The sequence below is a fragment of the Triturus cristatus genome, chromosome 7 (assembly GCF_964204655.1).
Source record: "Triturus cristatus chromosome 7, aTriCri1.1, whole genome shotgun sequence".
Taxonomy (NCBI): Eukaryota; Metazoa; Chordata; class Amphibia; order Caudata; family Salamandridae; genus Triturus; species Triturus cristatus.
In genome coordinates this window covers 396,043,946-396,069,616 of record NC_140590.1, presented here as the reverse complement: position 1 = coordinate 396,069,616, position 25,671 = coordinate 396,043,946, and the positions used below count along the sequence as shown (strand labels likewise).

The 25,671-nt window shown below is 42.4% G+C and overlaps 1 protein-coding gene across 1 annotated transcript in view; it reads right to left on the bottom strand.

The window, feature by feature from the left end:
- LOC146809776 (extracellular calcium-sensing receptor-like) overlaps positions 1 to 25,259 on the bottom strand; it is a 28,806-nt gene extending 3,547 nt beyond the window's left edge. Inside the window, exons 1-3 of the mRNA XM_085614889.1 lie at positions 24,951 to 25,259; positions 23,260 to 23,487; positions 17,612 to 17,735 (exon numbers count right to left, since the gene is read on the bottom strand). Coding sequence (XP_085471015.1) covers positions 17,612 to 17,735; positions 23,260 to 23,487; positions 24,951 to 25,259 — 661 coding nt within the window. The remainder of the gene's footprint in view (positions 1 to 17,611; positions 17,736 to 23,259; positions 23,488 to 24,950) is intronic.
- Between the last annotated feature and the right edge of the window lie 412 nt (positions 25,260 to 25,671).

The window sequence follows — 25,671 nt, the reverse complement described above, 5'->3', positions numbered from 1 at the left end:
TTTGCAAGACTTGGTGTTCCAGTACTCCATCACGATGTACTGCTATTGGTTGAAGCAGCTTTGCAGCAGAGTGCTGTTCACACTATCCACCTGACGACAGACTATGGGCCAGTTGTCAAGCACCTGATTACATGTGTATCACTGCACACTGGAACTCTTTTGTGAGGGTTAGGCAACAGCAATCTACAGGTCTCAGCATTGAAGAAACTATTAAGGGAGTTTGGTGGCATGCATCAGTAGCCAAGTTCGCCATGGACAAATCCGATACAGCTGTAAACATCTTGGAAGACTTTTACAGAAAGGTGTTTGAATGGCTGTGACCCAGAGGTCTCACAATTAGCTTTGTTACCACAGACAAAGGCAGTAATATAGTTGAGGCCATGGCATTTGGTGGTTATTTCAGGCTCCTGTGTTTGCTGCATTCCATCAACCTGATTGTACAGGACTTTCTCAGAAAAGAAGACATAGTCAGCAACATACTGACCACCTGCAGAAGAATCTGCACTCCTTTTAGCCATTCTTTTATAGCCCGGGAGCAGTTGAAGATCATTCAGCATTCTAACAGAGTACCAGTTAAAGCCCTCATACAGGAGGTGCTAACACGTTGGAACTTGACCTATTACATGTTGCACTGTCTGTTTGAGTAGTACAAATCGATCATGTCATTCAAAGAGGTGGGGATGAAACTGGGAAAAGCATCACCATGGAGGTGGACTCAAATGTCTTGTAGAAATAAGGGGTTGGAGGAGCTCTCCTTTTTTGTGCCTACTTTTTCTGGATATTTAATTTCAAACTAATTGCTATGCGGTGCTACAGTGCTACACTTGCTGTCTGACCAAGTGTCTAATCAAAAGAATGCTATTACAGTATGATAACTTGTGTGCACTGTGCACTGTTCACTGGGCTGTAATCTAACCCTTACATTTAATACAGAAGTTTCCTTCTAAATCAATACTCAACACTATAACCTTTTGTACATAAATTAAATTGTTATTTGTCTTATCTTAGACAATGTCATACTGGTTGTGTTTTGTTGAATACGCGTAACATAAACATGAACATAAATGAACATTCAGTACATAATTCAATTTTTAGTCGTTATCTTAACAATTCTACTATTGGCTTCATTGCTCATAATACCTGTAGTGCAACACTCATATAAATGCCCGATGCATTTCGTGACATTGCAGTCCCTTCCTCAGGGGCCAATTTATAAAGGAAAAGAATACTTATATGAAGAAATATATACTGTAATTTCACATTAGCAACATTACCCAGTCACCTGTGTTATGAATCTTTGTGCCAACTCATGAGACACCATGGTGGTCAGTAATACAAATACCATTTCTAGCCCAACCTGTTTGCAGTGGATGTGTGTTATTCGAAACCATATTTCAAAGAGATACTACAGAAACATGGTGATTTATTTAGTGCATAAACACCCAGTGTGCAAATAAAGCTGAAGAAGAGTCCTAATGCATGGTCAAATACCTTGTGGATAAGTTCAAGAGCACTATAACGTGGTACATGTTAGTCCTGCCCTGTATAAAGAAAAAGTCCCTAGTGAACTGTTAAACCCTGGTGTACTGGTATGTATAAAGTATATAATTGCCTGTAGTCGCTCACCCATACGGGGAAATCCTAGTAGGACGCCGTTAATGACTGAAAATAGGAGGCATAAAACTCAAATGTCTGACACAGATGCTACTTCCTTTTGAGATTTTCACATAGAAAGTAAGCAAGGAGGGCAGTACAATGAGCCAAGCAATCCTGTTGTTGCATCTACTACAGGACTAGTTAATAAAGGTGTTGCAAATGATTGCAGGTGTGAACTGCAGCAGAGAAGCACATGGCTTGGTTGAGAGCTTAATCCTTCACTTGGCTGTTACTCCAAGGCTGCAAAGAGACATTGTGTCATACAAAGAGTACATCTCTGCCACAGTACTTGATCCATTGTACAAATTAATACTGCCCACTTTCATTCCTTTTTCAGTAATGGATGTTTCAATATACAAGGCATGGATTGTTGAGCAACAGAGAGACTTGGAAGAACAACGGCTGGAGTCCAGGGCATAAGTTCCAGGGTGCAGCCTTCAAGTTGCAGAAAGAGCAGTGATGTTGCTTCACAGCACACAACACCAGCAAGAAGAACATTGGTAATAACAACAACCAGAGTGGAAGAATCCGACCTAACCTCTGCATTAGCTTGGTTTCACGTGGCAGGGGTTAATTCAAGTATAAGGAGCAAAGGCAAAAGCTTTTAAAGTGGCAGTATTAATGACAATTCAGAGGATGTTGCAGGACTATCTGAATGACCCTTAGGGGGTCTACGTGGATCAAAACCCATTAGTCTGTTGGTATGTATGAGAAGATGTGCAAAATAGCCAGATCTGTGTGTTCAGTGCAGCTGGTGCAGTTTTCACAGTGAGACGGACCAGTATCTCATCTCAAAATATGGAGAGATGGGCCATTGTCAAAATAAACCAACACTTCATAACACACTGTTATACTGTTCCTGAAATACCATAGGAGGAGGAGGATGAGGGTGATTGGTCAGAATCAAGTCTGTTAGCTGGCCAACTTATAGGTGAACCACCTGAGTTTGAGGATGAACTCCACTTCTGTTATATCCTACTTAATTGATTATCATTTTAGTCCAGCCCTGCTGCCACTAGCTGCTCAGCCAGAGCGTGAGATGGTCATAGAATGTTGGTGTGCCTGTGATGCATGGAATGCCTGGGTGTCTGAGTGGATGAGTGTTGGCAGTTGAAGATGGGCTGAGCAGCTAGGGAGGCTGCTCCTGGTGGGGCTGGTACCACACTAGGCTGGCTGGAGTAGAGACAGATGTAACCTGAACTGGAGACTGAATAAAGATGGCTTAAGAATACCTCCTGGCTCCAGGTGTCTTTCTACAGAGATCCCAACATTTATTTTGGCGACGAGCGGACTTGGACCCTAGAGTCTCTTGGTACAGCACAGAAACAAAGGAACTACAAAGAAACTTAAAGAGAGACCAAGAGATCTAACAAGCAACTACATCTACAAAGAAAGAATTCCCAGGGAAGCCAGCGCCAGCCCCACCAGTGTCCTTTCCATTGGACAGCCCAAAGAGAAGTGTCATCAAAAGGACACTACAGCTTGGGAATACTACAAACATCTAAAGAAATTACAGTGAGTTGGAGGAGTAGCTAAGCTACAGCCGCATCTGGTGTTCCAGCCACAACGTTTGCCACAAAAGGATTATAGTGAGTTGGAGGAGTTGTCAAACTACAACTGAATATGGTGTTCCAGCCACAGAAAGAAGAAAAAGACATTTTAGGATCTGTCATCATAAAGACATAAGAACGTGAAGTGTGCAGTGGTTGCACAGATGAAAAACTTTGGTGTTTTGGTACAGTGGCAGTTTTTTTTTGAGATTTAAAGCAACGTTTGGACCTTGGGCGTAAAGGTTCTATTTCACAACGATTTCTGTGCAGCAGTACCAAAGATGGACAATGTTTGATTCCTGACAAGTATTTAATACCAAAGAGCTACGATGCAACTCTCTGCTAAAAAGAAACTACGGTCTTGCCCTGAATTTGCAAATCTTTGGATGTATACTCTAGAGGCGAGGTGCGTGATCGGTGTCTTGGGCACGACTTTGCAGGTTCGGTATTGCCAGCGTGTTGAAGTTGCCGCACAGTTGTGGCAGAATATGGAGTGTGCACACTGCCCAGCGGTGACATATCACGATAACCACAGTGAGCAGTGCAGGTGTGCTGCTCGTTAAGTTGTGTCCTGGAGTTATGGTGTCGATTGTGTGAATTCCTGTTTGCACTGCAGAAGACATTTTTGTGTCATGCGAGAGAAGGGCGATTTCGGTGAATTCCAGGCACAGGGTGAAATGGTGACATTTTCTACGTTTTTCATTTGGAGCCGTGTGGTAACGCAACGTTCTCTGGTCACCCCCTTTATATGTGTGAACATTGTGGTAAGCCAATTTTTATTATTTTTAAGTTTTGGGCTGCCCCTTGGACACTTGGCAGTTCAACCGCAGCTCTCACTTTTAAATCTAGCCATGTCACGAGACAAGCTATGCACGCGCTTACCTTTGTCCCGCAACTGGGTCGCGTGCAGCCCTCTGGCGAAGTTCTCTTTGTTCCTCCACCTTCGGTGTGACGTACACGGCTGCCTCGACTCCGTCTTCTGTCTCTTGTGGATGTTTTGGTGCACGGATGTGCCGCGAGCCACTCTGCAGCGACGTCGACAGCGTGCCGCCATCTTGTGGTTGGCGACCGCTGTTGTCTTTTCCTCTTGTGGTGTTCTTGTTTGCAGCTAACTTGCAGACTATGTGTCTTCCTTAGTGCCAACCAATCTAAATAAAGTTTTTCCTATCGACAGTGGGTCGGGGACAACGCGGTGTTCGTGAGGGAAATTCAAGTTGAAGGATCTACTGACTACCTGGATTTCGCCAGTACAAGTTGAGGAATACACCGTGAGGAATGGTGAAAACCCAATTTTTTTTGCACACTGTGTGTATATATGTATGTACTTACAATGATTCAGGTACAAAGGTGACCTGTAACTCTCACATGTTTTCTATTGAACATTTGGTTTTGTCATAGCTCTGGGTTTATGGTGGCTGTAATGATTATTCATTCTTTTTGTTGGAGCTTGTGTTTTTTTGGGTTCCCTTACGTAAGGGAAGTGCTGTCCAAGCACAACTTGGGTGACAGGATGCATACTAGCAGGTGTGATGTGGGCATATGTCTTTAAAGACATATGTGTAGTGTGTAGTTTATTAAAGCTACAGTGTTCTCATTTGTTAGAGGTTAAGTTAGTGAGATTAGCACATCTTTTGTCGTGATGCCACAGATTTTCGTTTTGTTTTGGATGGGGGGTCTAAGGTCCTGTGTGTGGTCTTCACATTGTTCCCATACATGAGGGAAGGTTCTGGGCAACAGCCCTGTGATTAGTTAAAAGTTTGTTACTCCCATAGGGGTATGTAACCTCCACAAGGGGGTCAAGAGCTCTTTTTGTATTAATGTTTGGTTACTCCTACATGGGGGTATGTAACCTCTACATGGGGTTTGGAGTACCTAGGTTAACCCTCACACTGGGTTGGGTTATGGTTTAGTCCATAAATAGTTTGTACCTAGGTTAACCCTCACACTGGGTTGGGTTATGGTTTAGTCAATAAATAGTTTGTACCTAGGTTAACCCTCACATTGGGTTGGGGTATGGTTTAGTCCATTATTAGTTGTGCACAGTACTAATGTACATCCCTTCACGGGAGTTGTTATGGGTGACGATCCATATACTTGTTTGTTTCCCTTTCTCTTGGGATTGTAGTTGTAGGGTATGCTGTCTTTAGAGCTACTTTTAGTTATACATTGGGGCTTTGGTTGTGTGGGGTCTTTTACCCTTTGCGTTGTAGTGCATTACGTCATAGTGTTTAATGCAAAATGCTTCAAATGTATTTCTGGTAATGTTATTGTTGCTTCAAAATGTTTTATTCTTTTAGGGAGGGATGGGAGATATTGCTTATCAAATGTATTTATCTTACCCGTTCTTTCTGTGTATAATGGTTCTTTGTACTGCGATGTTTTAATTTTTTGTTTGCATCTGTGGGACTTGTACCATTATTCATTTTTCTTGTGGATAGTTCTTCATTGATGTTTTATTACTTGCATGTTTTGTTTTTGTTGAAGAAAAAGGGATAATGTTATATCCTACTTAATTGATTATCATTTTAGTCCAGCCCTGCTGCCACTAGCTGCTCAGCCAGAGCGTGAGATGGTCATAGAATGTTGGTGTGCCTGTGATGCATGGAATGCCTGGGTGCCTGAGTGGATGAGTGTTGGCAGTTGAAGATGGGCTGAGCAGCTAGGGAGGCTGCTCCTGGTGGGGCTGGTACCACACTAGGCTGGCTGGAGTAGAGACAGATGTAACCTGAACTGGAGACTGAATAAAGATGGCTTAAGAATACCTCCTGGCTCCAGGTGTCTTTCTACAGAGATCACAACTCCACTTCCCTGACTGAGCAGGCTCCACAGAACATTTTAATTATTTATTGAGGAACTGCTTTGCTAAAAAATAACATCGCTGAAATGATTACTATGTCCAAGCCCTCTTCCCACATATCGGACCCCCTTTCAGCCTCCCTTGCAAAAAAGCTTAATAATGCCTTATCCCTCTCTGGACCAAGATTTTAAACACCTCCCTGAGGACTGGAGTTATGCCAGATTGCCTCCAACTCGGTCAAGTCACGCCACTAATAGAGAGAATGGGCACAGACCCGGCTGACCTCATTAACTTCAGGCCTATTTCCAACCTCCCCTTCCTAGCCAAAAATCCCAGAAAGATGTGTTCTCCTACAAGTCAACCAATACATTGACAGCAACAAACCCCTGGACCCTCACCAATCAGGCTTTAGAAAAGGATGCAGAATGGAAACAGCTATCCTGAATGTTCCAAATGATGTATACAAATCCCTTGATGCAGATTAATGCTGCCTACTCGTACTCCTAGACCTATCGGCTGCCTTTGGCACCGGCGATCACAGGCTTCTCCTGAACTCCCTTCAAAAAAGGATCAGAGACAGGGTGGTCCTACAATGGTTCACACCCTTTCTACAAAACCGCTTGCAACAAATAAAAATAAACAATTCAACTTCTCACATATTTCTAATAACCCAAAGTGTCCCACAAGACTCAGTTCTCTCTCTCACACTTTTCATCATCTCCATGGAGCCCTTCACCATCATATTCAAACAAGCAAACATGCCCTACCATTCATACGCTGATGACACCCAGCTTTACCTGGAAATATCCTCAGTAGATGACATACACTGGCTAAATGAAACCCTCAAAAAAGGCTCACACTGGCTATCTCACAACAACCTGAAACTCAACCAATATAACACAGAAATCCTTCTCATATCCAACAACGAACAGACCCGCCACATAAAAGAATGGCTAAAATTCATTGATGCTCTAAACTGCAATCTAGCCCTTGCTGACTCTTTCAAATCTCTGGGGATCACTCTAGTCCCATGATTGAACATGAGCGAACATATAAAGAACACTGCAGGGAGTTCCTTCTACAACCTAAAACTCTTCAACAAAATCAAGCCCTTCCTCCCTCCAAATGACCCTAAATCTGCCATACAAGCTCTGTTTCTTTCCAGATTAGACTACGGGAATGCCACCCTCACAAACACGGCAAAATCTCACTTACCCCCCTCAGAAACATTCTAAATGCAGCTACTAGGTTGGTCACTAGAGTAAAAAAATATGACCACATCTCACCCTCTCTAAAAGAATTAAAGTGACTTCTGATTGAAGATCGTTCCAGGTTCAGAACTGGCATGTCTCACTCGCAAAGTCCTTCAAACCAGCAATCCAGATTACCATGCATCCAAACTCAAAAAGGCAGGTTAGACGAGAAACATAAGGAGCACCAACATCCTGCTTCTCATTCCACCCAAACATCGAAGAGAACCCTGTCACTCTTCTTCTTAGACAATTCCCCTAAAATCTGGAACTCCATCCCAGTATATAGCTGGACTAACCCATCCTTCATTAACTTCAAAAGACAGCTAAAGGATCTCCTACTCAATCAGCACCTCAACCTGCTGGATAGCAACCGGCCAGCACGTTAGAGTTTCTTTGCAACAGGCATCTCATCCAGATGGTTAACAGTTGCCCAGCCCAAGATGATTTCTACACCCCGCTACTTTTGTTCCTCCTTCTGCATCCCCCTCTACGAGGTGACCTGACTTGACTGGAAACACTGCTGTTTGCTGAACTAATAGTTGTCTGTCATCGTAGTGATAATGTTGTCAAACAATCTGATACCTTTGGGTCTGGCCAGCGCTATAGAAAACTCTTAAATATATAAATGAATACATTAAAAATATTTATAGCTAGAGGGACATTATATATTTTGTTTGTGTCTGACTTATGCAGCTCCACCGTTTTTAGGCACATGTATGGCTGGATTTGAGTTGGACCAGTGCGCTGTGAAGAAACCTTCCTATTCCCTTCAAGGAAATTGGAGACAGTGCCTGCCGCCGTCCCATGCCTATCCTTTTTACCATCCCCTAGCAGTGCTTCCCTAGTAAAGATCATTTGATTTGAAAGACTGCCAATGTGTTGCGTCCATAAAAGAAGAGATACAATTGTGTGCCACCGTGCTTGGATTGGAAAAGATAACTAATGCACTAATGAGTGATATATTATTCAGTGATTGTGAGTGATAATTTATGATTCATGTGGTGGCAAACAGTGAGGGAGGGTGTTCAACTACTTTGTAAACTTGAGTTCGATGATTTGCAATGTTTGGGGCCTGATGCGTGATTTTTCCTGAAGGTGGTTAGCACTTTCACCTTTAGGTAGATTTATTTGCAGGGTCCACTCCTTGCTGTTCTTTATTTTCTAGGTCATCAGAGACCAGAACAGTCCATTTAGTTAACAAACACAAATCCACACAAAACACTCAAATTCCTTTTCTCTTCTTGTTCATCAATCGCAATGCAGTATCTCTCTCATGTGGGTCATGACGGAGTCAGACCCATTTGTGACTCGGAGTCAGGATAGAAGGATGCAGAGCGGGACTACCTCAACAGCCAGAAGGAAGTTATCAACTTCAAAGGGAAACCAACATGACGATCTCTAAGAGGCCAATTCAGCTCTGTGGACTGGGGATGTGCGTTCACTTGGGAAATGCTGATGAGTGTGTGTGCGGCAGTGGAGGTTTCTAGCTTTGGGCAAAGGGGCTGCGCCCACCCAAATGCCTTCAGAACCAACATATACAGTTTTATAATTACCATTGTAATGATTACAATAGTAATTTAAAAATGAGTTCTGCCTTGCTTGCTGTCACTATGTGACGCTCCTTCAGTGTTGGTACGAAAGTCAGGCACTCTTCATGAACATATGCACTGACTAGTGTGCATGTGTCAATCTTTGTAGATTGGATTAAACCAGGGCAAACCGTGTTCCAGCCCTGGTTTGCCGATCTCCAGGCCCTCCTGGAAACACCCATTGTGATCCAGTGCAAGCGTTGCTTTTTAAGGTAGCCCTGGGCATTGTGAGTTTCAGCCCTCTCCTGTGGCTCTGTATCAGTCCCTGAGGGCTCGGTTGGAAGAGGCAGCCTGTGTGGGAAGGAGGAGGGTGGATCAGGCCTTCGCCATGTGACCATGCAGTAAACAGTTACACTGCACATGCTTTAGGTGTGAATGCACAATGTATCTGTTTACTTTTACTTTATCCTTTGTCAGAGAACTGATTATTGAGAAACCTGGCCGACACCATGCCTCTTTTAAAGGTAAGTTGACTCTCCTGTCCTGCCAGCCTTTTCCCAGGGGTCTCCAGCAGAGGTCATAGCATAATAAAGAGAACTAAAATAGGCTAGGATAAATAAGTAAATCAGCCTTGTCAGCGTGAAAAACAGATGCATGTATTTAAAAGAAACGAAGGAAACATGAATCCCTTTATTTCACGAAAAAGATATAAGCACTTGGCATGTGCATGGTCTAATTAGCAGCGCAAGTAAACTTGAGGGATAGTTTCAAAACCTTCTAATAATAGAGTATTCAAAACGTTAAAATATAGACAGTAGCAAAGTACCTCAAAGAATGAAACCAAGCAAACTGTTGCTCTCTGAGAGGTTTTGGATAATTGATGCTCTTCGCAAACCAGAACTATGTTAAAAGGGCGGTTTCAGTCCTTTTCCGTGTCACAACAGATGCACTGTGTGAGCTGCATCTCTCTGATGATACATTTAGAAACACACTGCTGGGTTTTCTACACACTTGACTGGTTGTGCAAATGGAAATACTTGTGCCTCCCTGCCAGTGTGTCATATACGCTCATCCAGTCCCTGGTGTGGCCTCTCTACTGAGCACCCTGGTCAACTTTCACACATGTGCCAATAGTAATTACCATTTGATGTGGCAATGCAAAAGAGTTGAAATATTGACAGCTGTGAAGGAAAAGAAAATAGAGTTTTCACAGGTGAGGAGAGTGGGTGGGATGTAGGAGAGAATGTACTTGAGAGAAAGTAATGGGTGTGTGAGAAAAACCATGACTGATTGAGAATAAGTGTTGTGAGTGAGGGGGAGTGAATGAGAATGACCGAGTATGAGAATAAGGGCCTAGAACAATTTGCTCACTGGAATTCAGTGCAAATATTACGCCCTTCTAGTTTCAAAGATCACCAGCCATCACTGGTGTGCAGGCTCAAATGTGAAACTCCTCTATTACGTGGTTGGTCGGGGGCCTGTTGTAACTGGAGACAAACATGTGATATCACATCATCACATGATGCACGCACTTGGCAAATGTTATGATGACAGTTGTGAGATTAATCAGCCCGGTACATGCAGCAACTTGTATGTGATTGGTTATAAAATTACTCTCACTTCTCAGTTGTTCGTACATGAGTCAGGATAAATAATTGCAGCAGTCTTTGCTCTTGCTCTGTCTCTGAGTCTTGGTCAATCCTCATGGAGCTTATCTTCTATCCTTCTCCTTGACTCTACAGTATTGTTTCTGTTTTACAATCTGAAGGCACCTTCTTTTCTGCATGAAAGGCGAAAGCTCCATAACACGCCTGCTTACCTTACCGGACCAGTTCCGCCTGGCAGCTAAGCAAGACATTGCGAGAAGAATGCAGATGCATCGCCCAATACAGTGTCATTTTTCTTTTAAAATCATAACTTGTATAACTGTGTGGGCTCACTCGTCCATAATTTGTATATTTTAAACCTAGATGACAGAACATTTAGATTATGGAGACTTCTGTCTCTGGGACTGAAGGACTGTTCTCAGTGCTTTAAATGAACTGTCAGTCCTTCATTTCCTTCCACAACAGATTTGATGATGATGATGATGTGCTGCTCATCACCCTGATGAATATTGTTGTTGTGTAGTGTTTGTCTTTGTCAAACCTTTTTCCAACTTCCCTTTCCTATCCATTCATGAAACCCCTAACTCTCTTCCCCCGGTCTGTGTGATTTATTTAAGTGTGACTTAATTTAGACCATAAACGGATCATTCACTTGATGGGGCAGATGTGGTAAAAGCGACACCAACTCACTGCAGGATCTTCTATTACCTGAGAGATAGTCCACACCAGCCCCACTTCCCCACCCACATACAAAAGGGATCCAAAATGTAGACATATAACATCATTTGTCAACATCATCATTCGGACTTAACCTTGTCCACTCCTGAGTCCACTACTTCTAACTTGAGGATTTCATGAGTTGTTTTAATTAAATACTAGCTCCCCATTTTTCGGGAAAATTTAGTATTGCTAGTTTTTGTGATAATATCAGATCCTAAAAAAGACACATTGTAAATAATGATCAATGCAAACACTTGTTTATATTGTGACACAGTAGCAGAACATTCTTTGGTCCCCTAGGGCCATTAGAATTTTTGATGTGATTAGTCACAGGGCCAAGTTCTCAAAACACATGCCTCACATAAAAGCACTGACTGGCTGCAAGGAACTAAGACCACCAGATTACAACTAAGAGATTTTTTCTTTTAAAGGATTTCCTAGTAAAAACACTATGCAGACACTTTGTGTAGAAATAAAAATAGATTACCTCTCATTAATGAATACAGCATTATGCACTATGCAGCACAATTAACAGCATTCTTGTTGTGCTAAATTAAGTGAGGCATGCTGGTTCATGGGGTACTTTGCTACTTTGTGCAGTCTGCAGTTGGGGCAATTTATTATCTCACTTTAATTCCAACGGTCCTGCTCTTATCAGACTGCCTTTTTAATTCTACACTGACTCCAAAGAGGCAGATGACTAATAATAATACTATGTCACACACGTCATGTATAAAACACGGATATTCTGTCTGCCGTAACTGTAAGTAGGCAGTGGGAAAAATGATGCGCTACAGTAAAGGGAAAGGAATGGGATATGGATTGTATTCAGCATGTTCGTCACAGAGTATCCCATCCGCCACACTCTAAATTATGCACTTAGTCCCACTTTACTCCCTGGCCTCGCTCTCAACCACAAATTATTTTCAACAAATACCTTCCCTTGGCAGTAAGGAAACTTACTCTACTGCAGGGTAGGTTAAAGGGATTAGTGTAGATAGAGGTTTTGCTATAGAATAGTGGGGTGTCCCTGGTCATCATATCAGCCACTGTAGTTGACAAATGATGAAAGGTAAAAATTTGAACAGATGATATGGAAGCAATGAGATATATATATACATAAATCGCTTGGCTAGAAAATATGGCACATGTCAAGGATTAATTTTTTAATTTCTTGGTAGGCTGGGGCAGAACGTAGGAAAGAATAAAGGAGTGAAGTACTAGTAGGAAGTGACTGAGTAGGCACCAGGAAGCACACCTTGTTTCTGGTTTGCAATGCATTGAAAACTTCATAAATTCTTCATTAACTGAAGCAGATGCACATTGCATAGCCAACACTGCCGTGCCAAAATAAACCATGCTGCAGTTAGGTTATGCATGGCGAAATGACATGGACAGGGAGGTGATGAATGATGATGAGTGGGATATCAGCCTCACCTAACAATTACAGTTAGGATACTTCATTTGTCAATAAGCAAGCAATGCAAATGTATAAATCAATGGATTACTATGGATTACTTTGGTTAACACTGGCAAATGTGGTTCACTTAAGAGGAAAGTCTCCTCATTTCAGCAGTGCAGCAGCTGGGGGCGCAATTGTCGCCCTCTTGGCTGCATCATTGATATGCTGTTTTGGGACGTTCGCAGCGCTGTTATGCATGCTTATTGGGCAGTCAAAGCAAATATTACACTGCTTATTAAGGGAAGGTGTGCACTTGCTATCTTTACATTTGCATTGCAATTTTCTACAGTCCCAAACACGAGGTTGCACCCCAGATGTTTTACCGATCAATGAATAAATTGCGGCACCTAAAAGCATCAGGATAACAACAAAGGACCTTGAGATCATCAATAAAGCCATCAAGTTAGGACTGTATTCATTGATTCAAAAGGAAGTTGACTGGACATTTTGTTCACATCGTGGACTTTTTTCAGTTGCACAAGATTTATTTAAGGCATGGCTTTGCAATGTTTCATTTACCACTATGGATTTCATATGATTGGAAAATGTTTTTCACATTCATTGTTCATATTGATTTATGTTATGCACCAACTGTTTTATATTATTAGTCTTGATCAGTTTTAGCTTCCGTTGGGTTCTTTGTTTTTGATAATCAGGACATTGCATTATGGGAATGTTAGGCATTAGTTTTTTTCATGAGCTAACACATGACACATTAGGTCACAGGGTTTCGTTTTAATCAAGGTCTTATTGGGAAACGTGCCTGTGCAGTTCTTAAGAAAGGGTTTTGGCGGGAGGGAAGGTAATGTTGTTTTGAAGATGAAGGAAGACACGTATACTTTAAGTTGCTGGTTGCAGGTTCACGAGGTAAAAGAACACTGTTTTCTGAGGATGTTTAATTATTTTTTTTAAAAAGGGGGTTGGAGAGAGTAATTCTTTGTCTCTTTACTTGTATTTTATTTCTTGCCAGCATAAGCACTTACGAGGGGAGGGAAGGAGGGGGGTTTATGGCTAAACCTGAGAACAACTTTTGTTGATTTCATCGTTTATAGGGATCAGACGCATTGTGGTTTTGAATGATTGTTGATGCAGCTCTTTTTTGATTTATTGCAGTACCCCTGACGAAGAACTTAAAACGTTCGAAATGCATTATTTTTTTTACTGTGCCGGGTCGAAGGAAGGTTGACAGAACGTGTCTATGTTTAAGCTTTGTGCAGCACATGGCATTTGAAAATGCGGAATGAAATATTCCAGTTCAACCGGAATGTCTCTGGAGTGATTGTATAAGCATGGAACACATGGATTACTCATCTTGTATAAATCAATGGATTACTTTGGATTACTTTGGTTAACACTGGCAAATGTGGTTCACTTAAGAGGAAAGTCTCCTCATTTCAGCAGTGCAGCAGCTGGGGGCACAATTGTCGCCCTCTTGGCATTACCACCAACCGTCCCTGCCACCGCTGTGATTCCCCCTCCAACTGCCTCCTGTTCCACCTCCGGTGCACTGGCACTGCTGCTGGCCCCGGCATTGGTGTTCTGTGCAGGTAGAAAAAAATAAACAGTTACCCCTCTTAAGTAATTTGTTTTTAACAAAATACAACCTCAATACTTTACTACAGTACAGTTACAAGTATCTTCTACCAAAACTATCTCTTTTTGGTGCTTTGTTGGTTGACAATGTTAGAATAGCCAGGTAGTCGAGCCAACCATAAACTTTTCGGAAAGGAGGGTCAGAGCTATAATGACTCTGAGTCATTGAGGCTCAATGAAGGAGTGGAATAATGGTCAATGAAGGACATATGGTCTTAGTTGGCAAATGCAATGGGACCTCATACTTTTCTGCCATGTTGCACTGTCATGGAAACCACTGGTATACAACATAACTGAATGATAATACAAGATCTGGGGTGTCCACCATGACAAAGGCCACTATCTCCTTTTGACTGTTTGAGCATGAGCAACAAACATGAGTGGCGAATATTAGCTTAGTTGGGTCAGCAGTCTTCACAATAGAGTACCAAAAATCTGTTATCCTGGCCTTACAGTACCACAAGATATATAAACTGAGAGGGTATGCTTACTAACAAAGCAGAAGAAAGCTACACAGTAGTACAGACATGAGGAAGTCAGCTACAAAAACATGAAATACAGAAAAAATGGATAATGCAGGGACAAGAAGAATTTAACAAACATTAGATAGAGGAATTGGAAAAAAGCAGTATAAAAAATAAACAAGGCAAAATTATTCTAATAGTGGGGAGAGTTAAAAGTTAAGGAAATAATATTAATAATAACAGGACGTACTGGAGCCAGCAGAATCATTGTCTGTGGTTGTGATGGTTCCACCCTCCTTGGCACTGGTGGTGGCAGCCCCTTCAGCCACCTGAAATGCCCACTTGCACTCGGGTGCAGATGTAAGAAAGAAAGGAGATAACAAAAAATGCGATTAGTGGTACTGTCAATCTCACCAAAAATATTTTGACAGGCAAATGCAGTAGAATTTTACTTTTCTAAATCAGATGGCCTATAGTACTAGTATTGATGTTTGCATCTCAACCCCCTTTGATGGGCCAACTCAGTCTCCCTTTTCAATGCACAGATGCATACTATGCATGACTGGGAGAATGGGACTGTATGAGTTGCATAAAATAAATGGCACAGAGAATGCTAACTCACTGATATTACTACCACTATGTTAGTGACAGGACAAAGGAGTCTGCATGATTTCTTACATATTCAGCCTAAATGAGCACCAACGAGCACGATTAGGTACAACAGAGCACCTGGCTAGCTCAAGCTGGATCACATAATATTTGTAACAGATCCTTAACTTACCTCTGAGTGTGAGCAGCATGCTATTTGAAAAACAAATATTAGCATTGTAGTAAACAAAAAATAAATAATTACTCACCGAGCCCTACGACTTCGACATCCAGTAGGTCTTGCAGGTACTTTTCCCTGCCCAACAGGTTGGCCCAGCGGTGCGTCAGCTGCTGCATCATGCACTGAACCCCAGTGCTCTGGCGCATGCACTGGCGCACTCTCCCCCACAGCGGCCGACATTCATGCAGGATGTACTCTCTCCCAGGCCTGCGGCCTGTTGCCAACATGGAGGGTAAGTGGTGCTGCACATAAAAACAAGTGTGGCAACCTCTGCCTCCGAAAAAATAGGATGGAGCTGCACCCCTTGGTGATGCCAGTGATTGTAAGGTGTACAGCTTGTTGCAGTCGCGCTGGTGTTGCCGCTTGCTACCTGTTGCACAAACATGGCGCTGGGTTGGGAACAAAAAGAAGCAAGAAAAAGGTGCAGAAAGGAAGAACTAAAGGAAGTAGAAAAGGAAAACAAGAAAAAGTACAAAAAGTCACAGAAAAATTACAAAAAAGACAAAATCATAAAATACACAAAGACATACACTAATAATTAAAAAGGCAAATGAGGGGTGGAAGAGTGTGATTGAGGAGGACTTTAATAGATTTAAATTGGATTGACAAATCAAGCACAGCACCATGCACAGAACACAATGCAGGTAAAACAAAATGACTGCTCCCATGTGGACAGCGTGGTGCCGTTCGTGTTGATTTTTCACTGTGTACTTGCTCCCGCCTGTTCGCAGTGTTCAGCGGAATCTCACAGAGTTGTTTTTGGAATTTAGCAGAATTGTGCGGAGCAAAACTCTGCGAGTTCCACCCAGACCTCATATTAAGTGGGCCACAAAATGGCAGCCTTTCAGAACCTGTTAATATATGGATACAACTAATAACAATGTAGACATACCAGCTGACAATCTTGTGAATTACAGCTACTTAAAACCTTAATTAATTATGTTACCCTGTACTTTTTCTTTAAAATATTCAGTTATGTTCACTGATGGATGATTAATATCATTTTCCAGCAAAGACAGCACTGGTTTAAATATTATGGGAGTTTTGACTGGCTCCAGTTAAGTCCTTTACTTTATTTGATTTGTTTTGTCCTAATTATTTATCACAGTACAACATTGCTAAAAATATTGTAGATGAAAAACTTCACAACACTTTCAAAAATATATAAAATGGTAACAAATACATTAACAGACAAAATGCAATCACCAGTAAATCTCCTGCAAAAGAATGCAAAGATAAATCTTAAAATATTTTAAGAAACCAACATTCATATTTCTGAAAAGGAGGTGATTTCAATTTAACAGTATTATGTTGTAACCTACCTGAAATATTTCAGGAAAAAACTGTGTTTTAATTCACAATGTAAAGGAGTATGTGAAGGCCCAGGTGTCCTGGCAATGGAAAAGAGTTCCATAACCTTGGTGTTAGGTTGGAGATAGCCCGGTTTAATGCACAAACTTTTTTGGGCATGGGTAATGTCTAGCTAGAAGCTTGCTAAGGGTCAGACGAAATGAAAGTGGTCATTGGCTTAGTTGGCAGGTAATATGGATGGTGCAATATGAAGACCTTTTAAATGTACTTGCATTTAAACATACTTCATGCATCATGTGTTGGCCAAAATAACATTTTAAAATAAGTATGATGTGCTCCTATTTCCTAGTTCCAGTAACAGGGTAAAATGATCAGAGGAGGGCAACATTCAGAGGAAGTAAATCACATTTTAGAAGCCCTACCAAGATAAGGCATACTGCCTTCAGGATGTGAACATACTGCTGACTATACCACTGTCCAAAACACATGCAGGGGTAAGAAAGGTTTTATTAGAATGTCAGAGGGAGGAGAGATGAAATTATTCTGTGGAGCTGCAAGAACCACACACAATGCGTCCTCCAGTGTTCACCAGTTATCCAAGCCGTGTCTCTCTAAGCTACTGGCATAAACAGGGCTTCTCAGCTAGCAGTCAGCAGTTCGAGGTGGATTTGTAGGCAAACTATTGTGTCAAAGATGTGCTTTCAGTGGTAAAGTTTATGGTATAATCAAACTGCAGGAGTCATTGGTGCAACATGGATGATGCTCTCACAGTAATGGTTCATCACTGATATGATATGTGAGGAGAGACATATGTAAAACACAACGCAGTTAGAAACTCACCACTGTGATTGGAAATTTCACCCTCTGAACATGGCAAACAGCTGAAACAACAGTGAGGCTGTCCTTGGAGCACATTTTGCCGAAATCCTGGAGGACAGCTCTCACTGCAGACAGAGCGTGGGACCTGGGAAGAAAATGTGTTGTGTAATAGTTAGGTGTATTCACTGCAGTCATTAGCTATGCTTAGGATTTGCTGTTAGACCTGCCAATTCATACACCGTTGCCATGTGTCACACGGTATAAGCACAGTAAATATGAGCACTCAATAATGCACGCTACCACATTATGAAGGCCAAGGTTAATTTGAAACCCTTACACAGAGTAGGTTTCCTGCTGGTGTGTGGAGGCCTAGAAGAATGAACTCTCTCTTTGAGAGTTTACTGGAGTGACTATTAGATTCCCTATCACACAGAGTCATTTTTTTTCAATTTATTTCAGAGCACAATTTTCCAAATATATTGTCTATTAAGCTATAATTTTCACAAGCAACTTATTATTTAGTACTTGAGTATCTGGCAAAGGACAATCATTTGTCTGCAGCAGAACATTTTGGGCATTCTTTTAAGAAACGTTTGAACTGCTCTGAAGGAAATAGCCCAAATAGATCACGGCCACCTCCCAGCCTTCCATACCAAATAAAGAGTCGGTCAGACACTAGAAAATACAAACCAATATCTATTTATTCTGATACACTCAGAGTGGAGCGCAGTCTGCCCAGTCTCTTAGGAGTGCTGCAGAGGGACTGACATTAGCAAACATAACAATACATTATGTACACTTCGAACCAATAAGAGCATGCCCACCATGGAATTTTCCAAGCAGATGCAGCTGGACAGTAAATTACAAAGGAGTAAGTTTTGATTCTGAGGCCGGGCACACACTGTCTATTCTGCCCGTGCTCGCCACTAGACAAGTGGGAGAAGGCCTATATCTAAAAGAAAAGGTATGCACTAATTAGAACAGTGCATTCATTAGTGTTGCAAAACTTAGCTTTGAAGAAACATAACTGAATAGAGGCCTTTTCTCGGAAATAGCAAAGGATTAGTTTCGACCACAATTTAAAATGGCACTCATACACAAAATGGCACAGCGAATGCTAACTTACGTAAAACAATGCAAAAACATATTTTTGTATTCTAACATACTCCCTCAAAACTTGTTTTGGAGCTAGATCTATGTCTGCAAGACCAGAATGAGCTTTCACTGTCCCCTGTATCGACTGCACAGCCCTTACTCTAATGATGAATCACCTGCACATCCCTACTTCTAACAATGGATCACCTGTACCGCCCTCCTCCTAACAATGGATCTCCTGTACCTCCCCTCTTCTAACAATGGATCTACTGTATCACCCTTCTAATAATGGATTGCCTGTGCCACCCTTCTAACAATGGATCACCCATACAGCCTTTCTGCTATCAATGCATCACCTGTATATCCCTTCTTCTAACAATGGATAACCTGTTCCACCCTTCTTCTATCAATGGATCTCCAGTACCACCCTTCTAATAATGGGTCACCTGTACCACCCATCTTCTAGCAATGGATCACTCGTACAGCCCAACTGATTACCTGTATCGCCTTTCTTCTAATAGTGGATCACTTGTACAACCCTTCTTTGAATAATGGATCATCTGTCCAACTCTTCTTCTAGCAATGGATCACCCATACAACCTTACTTCTAGTAATGGATCTCCTGTACAACCCCTCTTCTAATAATGGATCACCTGTGCTGCCCGTCTTCTAAAAATGAATCCCCTGTACCGTTCTTCTTGCAACATTGGTTAATATTGTGTGCTGGGCAAATAGTCGAATATGCAGACACCTCTGTTCAGTCTGGTGATGCCATAGTTCATGTTTAGAACAAGACTGAAAGTGGAAGATTTTGTAAGACTGATCTTCGATTGATGATAGGGCAAAAACATATAACATAATCATATGAATCAATTAAATAAGAAAAGTTGTTCACAATAAACAGATCACCAAATATTTAAACTTCCTGAGATACTAATGCAAATAGTTTTGGGATAGAAAAGCTGCGCGCCCTATGCCGTCCATGTAACTGCTCACCTGTACACTATAATATCAGCAGCAAATGAAACGTTGGTTTGCCTTCAGCAAACGTCTTCAGAGACTTTTTAACCAGACGTTCTTCACAGACGTTCACTGCTGAACTGTAGAAACATGTAATCTAATGGATCAGCATCACCATAGGTTACCATGGATCTGAGTCTTTCCAATCAAAGGTACCGTGAAGAGACACAGCACTGAACCCAACTCCAATACTACCAGCTCCAACGTGGAGCTGTCACCAATGGAGCAGTGGAGTGGTCACCAATGGAGTAGTGTCACAAAGCACCTGAAAGGCATTAACACTCACCAGCTTTATGGACCAGCGGGGTCCCCGGTGGAGAGCAGAGGTGGAAGAATTATTGAAAACAGGAATAATCAGATCCTGCATAAACTTCCATGCAAGCAGTTGACATGGAAAAGCAGCAATATCAAATAAACTGCATACATCAATGGATAAAATCTCTTCAACTGGAATAAGGATTTATTTTTGGAAAAGCATGATCAAAGGTGGGGGTGAAACTCATGCACCAGAAAGGAGTTCAAATGACACCAGAGATTTAAAGGTACATTGCACAAGTGGTGTGGATGTGGGGCATGACATCTATGTAAGTTAGAATAGAGGAACACTAACCCTCAATGTACATCATGGGCATACTGCAAGTTTCCTCAGAGTTATGTGAAACTGAAAGCACTCAGCCTGTTACCACTTTCAGAGATAATCTGAAAAAACTCCTCTATGAATGGAGGTTTCATGCACATTAGAAGTAGCTATAGTATTTAATGCTCTATCATGCTGCCGGATCAACAGAGTGTTCTCAATGAAGATGCATTTTCTTCACCTGCTTTCTAGGAATCTCTAGAGGAGTACTTGTCAATGAATAGTCAGGACTGTCCAGAGTAAGGCTGTCATTTAAAGTTTGAAGATAAATTTAGAGTTTCCTGACTGGCTGACAGATTTTATTCACAATACCAGCTCCCACCTTCATTTATGGGTCCAATGTGAACTGGCAGGATGTTGCACTGTGGATTTCAGAGTGGGTGGCGTTTAGGAGAAAAGAAATTATGTCAATCGTGAGCTGAAAGTTTTTTCTCTTAGGGTGATGGACCGTTGAGCTTTTTTTCTGCCTGGAACAACTATGGTGTATATGCAGTCCTGCAAAGGAAATAGTGGTGGACATGGCAGATACCTTCCCTAAATAGGTTTGCCCCTCTGATACCCTGTGCATCTGTGGTTAATAAGGGCAATATTTATTCTGATGACAAAGTTGGTGGTTGCTCTACTTTTGGAAATAGTGCCACCTCCCTCACTCTAAATGAGGCAGGGGATGCGAGAGAAAGACCCATGGGTCAGCTGATGATTTTGGATGCTGACATATTTCTATCACCCTCTCAATCAGGCCATAGGGCCCTCATTTAAAGTTCGATGGGAAATCCCCAAGTGGCTAGGGTGGTAGAGGCACCACCAAATTTAGAGATACCTGCTGGATCAGTGGATTTCTCTTTTTCTCCAATACAGCTCCAGTGTCCTTGGTGGTATCCAGTTCTGTACAGAAAGGAGTGATGCTGACCCACCATGCCATGGCAGACTTGTTTGAATAGGTTTGTAGTGGAGCAGTTGGAAAATGGCAAGTCAGGACATTAGAGGCTAAGGCCCTCATTTAAACATTGTGAGTTTTGCAGTAGAGACAAACACTATCACTGAGGAGAATGGGTTTATTTACACCAAGTACCAACTATGCGAGCATCATGATTTGATGTTATTTGCATTGAAACTAATATTTTGCTAAATTTAATAGGCGACTGTACACTTGTGTAATCTAGTTGAGACTACTTATTCCACTGGGAATGAAAGCTCCTAAAAGAGTATTCTACCTAGACTCAAAATCAGAGGTAGGCGTAACTGGCGTGATTCTCTCATAATTATGCGTTATTACTTGAAAAGCATAATCCAGTGCATCCAAAATAGACCAGTGGATGCACTTTGAACCCAAAAAATAGCATTAAATGCTAAAGAACATGAACAGCAGTAGCCAGCAGCTGCTCGTTCTCCCTTAGGGCCATTTGTTAGGTGTTGCGACTTGCAAATTGCGTTTTTTAGTGACTTGCAATTTGCGAGTCGCAAAGCCTGATGTACAACAGTGTCTCAGACACTGTTTTCGATTCCCAAATGGGTCTCAAGGGACCAGCCTTATTAATATTCATGGGGAAGGTTGCAATTTGTGACCCATTGGGAATGGCCGATACTCACAGGGGTGGCTGCCTGCTGGGGTAAGCAAACCACCATGTCTGTCACTGCTTTTTAAATAAATCCATTGTTTTTAAAATGTCGCCCGTTTTCCCTAAAGAAAATTGGAATGCATTTCAAAACTAAAAATGAAAAGTTTTTTCATTTTTTTACAGTGGGCAGTGGTCCTCATTCACAAAGGGGACAGGGTCCCTTGTGGGCCCTTCCTACTTATGAATGGCTTACCACCAACTTGAAATGGTGGCATGGCAATCTGCATTCCCAGTTGCAAAATATTCATACAGACCAGTGCAACTCACTATTAGGAAGGAACGCCTTTTACATGCTCCTTTCTAATAGCAACTTGTAAACCCCATTTTGCACGCCGTTAATAGGCTACCGACTTGCAAAATAGTAGTGGTACATAGGAAAACGGTGGGCTGTTTGCGACCGGTAAAGTGCCTTGTACATTTGGCCCTTAGTTTGTTGTTCCTGTGCTCCTGTGTTAGGATTTTTGCCCCAAAATACTCTTAATTACTCAAGCTGGTATAATCATGTTTTTCTGGCAATTTCGCATCACAAGAGTAATCCATAAATGCCGAAATTACTTTGATTACTCTGGTGTATTTAAAATCCTAATTTACTCTACTAGAATCATAGATTATATTTGAAACATTAATAATATGAACTTGAATCTCTGCAGTCATTGAAATAATCAAACTTGAAGTTTAAACCTAAAACTATAATGTACAAAAAACTATTAATAAATAATTTAAGAGGTCTGATGAGTTTCTTAACAGCACTCTTCAAATATCCTCACGTACACATACAAAGCCTTACTCAGCATTAGCCCCACATACCTCAACAACTGCATAAACTTCCAAAACCTGCCAGACACCGACTATGAGCCACCCTTGCAGAACCATTTCTGGCGGTCATGCCTTCTCCTACCTTGCTCCTAAAGCCTGGAATGACCTGCCCTTACATATCAGAGCTGCTTCCTCAGTTCCTGAATTCCACAAGAAACTGAAGACTTGAATAATCACCTTGCCCCGGCAATGGCTCGCCCCACACAAATCCTATTTCAGCACCAGGATACCCTCCAAGGTGAGTGGTGCACTATACATATACACGTATGATAAGATACGATAGGATAACATACCATTATATAACATATCATAACATAAAACAACATAACGTAACATAACATAACCTAACATAATATAACATACCATTAGTGTCTGCAATGTACAGTTAAGAGGTTTGGTGAGTTTATTGCTATATGTAATGAGCAGCGAACAGCTGTCTGTTGCTTTTATTGAATAAGTCACCAGTATAGACAAATACTCACCTGCCCGAATCCTGTATTCCACATAATTGCTTCTTCATCAAGTAGTAGATCCAATCCTAAAGGCCCTCTAGAATTGAATTGGCCAACTTTGACATACACAAAAGAGCCTTCTGTAGTAGGCTGCCAGTTCAGAATTTTAAAGATCGCTGGTGGATTTCCATTGGCATCAAAATAAACCTCATCACCCACGCTGTTGTTGAAATGGACAGCTTTGATGTATTGGAGTAACTTCAGTGAAAGGATAGAACATTTTGTTGTTAATATATTCCACATAAACATGAATGTGACAGTGAAAAAGTATGTATACAAAATCCATTGAGTGACCCAGTATCCCAGAGAGCCTGGTTAATATGTGTGTATTGTTTAGCTAGTCAAATCACAAAGTTTCAGCTGAATACATTTATTTATAGTTTTAATACTTACAGTTTTATTATATAAAACGTTTGTTAAAAAGGAGAATCATGGGAGCATGGCCTAGTGGGCCAATATGGTGGAAGCTTCGGAGGCGTGCTCCAGGGAGGCGCTCCCTTTATCCGCCATCATCCTGTCCGCATTTTCAATAAATCCTGCCCTCACCATCCCAGGTGTGTCAAAGACAGTCAGGAACGCCCTAGGGCAACGGGCTGCTGACAGCTCCCGGAAGAACAGAGGCAGAATGAAGGCTCCAGGCAGCATGGTCTTAGCTGTTGCAGCCAGGCTTGGTGCAGCGGCTGCCAGAGTGAGAGCTGTGCTCTGGGACCTGCTGGATCAAGCGCAGTGTGGAGGAGGATCCCGGATCGAAGTCTGCGTGGCCTGCTGGTATTAAGGGGAGTGGTGCTGCAACAGCTCAGGCCTGCTGCAGCTCTGCTATGATTGTCTGCAGGACGGCGGTGGCTGAATAGTGTGCTGCGAAGTGTACTGGCATGGCTCATGGCTGGCTGGCTTGGGGCCTCCATCTTTACCTGTCTGATGTAGGGCCTGAGTGAGAATACCCCCAAAATGTTGACACCTGGAGTTGGAGCCTGCTTGGGTCCGTCCCATTGGCCTGTGGCCACAGTACGACATTTGACTACTGTCAAAGTGTGTGGTTCCCTGCCTAAGGACTGGGAGTGCTGCATGTACTAGAGGTCCCCCTACTGTGAGATATACTGGGTCACGGGATTGAGACACCATCCCTGGCTGTAAAAGCGGCCATGACTATAAAACGAGCCTCACAATGTCTACTGTGCTGCATGCTGTTTTTTGTCTGGACTCTGATGCATTGTAGGGGTCAAGAGAATCACTGTAGTCTGGACCCCTTGGACGATGTGACTGTGTTTTCTACTGCACGGGTTGGCTCTTTGATTGATTTGTGGCCTAGAGACTGAGCTGGACTCAATAATCCGTAGCGCAAGACTCCGTTAGGGGGCTGCACTGAGATCAGTCCCCTGGTGGCAGAGGCGGTCAGGTCAGGCGCTGGTGCAGGTTGCGGGCAGGGTCTAGCTGAGGTTGTTGTGGCAGTTGCAGGGGGATCTAGTTTCAGGATCCCTAGCTGCTCCCGCTTGCTGCAGGTAGTGCCGACTCTTTGGACCTATATTAGGGCGCCTGCCGGGTCATGCACATTGAAGACTTCAACACAGCCTCCTGAACCGATGACAGAAATGTAGTTTTGCCATGACTTAAGAGAAACAACTTGGTGCAACGTCTAAGCAGAGCACTATAGATCAATTTACCAGCATTAGTCTGGTGGCTGCGGATTCAGTGGAGCTTCCTGGGCCTGGCTCCGTTAATCCGGTGCTGCTGGTGACCATTACACAATCCTGAGACATGCTGGACGCCAAAATAGGAGAAGTTGGTTCCGATGTTACCCTGCTGCGACATGACCTCCAAAGGTGGTAAATCACATAACGGAGGTAGAGACCAGGGTGTCGAGGATTCGGTGATGCTCTCCAGCAGAAGGTCACTGTACTGACGGTCGTGACATAGGAATTGGCAGCGTGAGTGGAAGATGCAGATGGCGGCACATGCCGTAGCAGCGTCATGTGGGCTTCCCCAAGGGGTGTGAGGGCTATGGTATCTGCAGAGTGCCTCTAATCCTGCTTTGTGGTGGAGAGAGCCCATAGAGCATTGGTGAAGAAGCCCCCACCCCCCCAGGTGCGAGGCAAAGACCAGTAATCACCAAGATACTCAACTATTTAGATAGGGATGAGATTCTCAAGAATGCCCGGAGACAAGAAAAGATTATGTTTGAATCACACCAAATCATGATATTCCCTGACTATACAACAATGGTTCAGTAACAGCTCAAATCATTCATGGCTGCGAAACAAAAAGTGAGAGACCTCAAAATTCAATATATGTTGTTATATCCTGCTCGCTTAAGGGTGGTCTTCAATTCCCAAACCCTATTCTTTGACATCCCTGAGGAGGTGTTTGTAAGGGCAGATGAGTCTG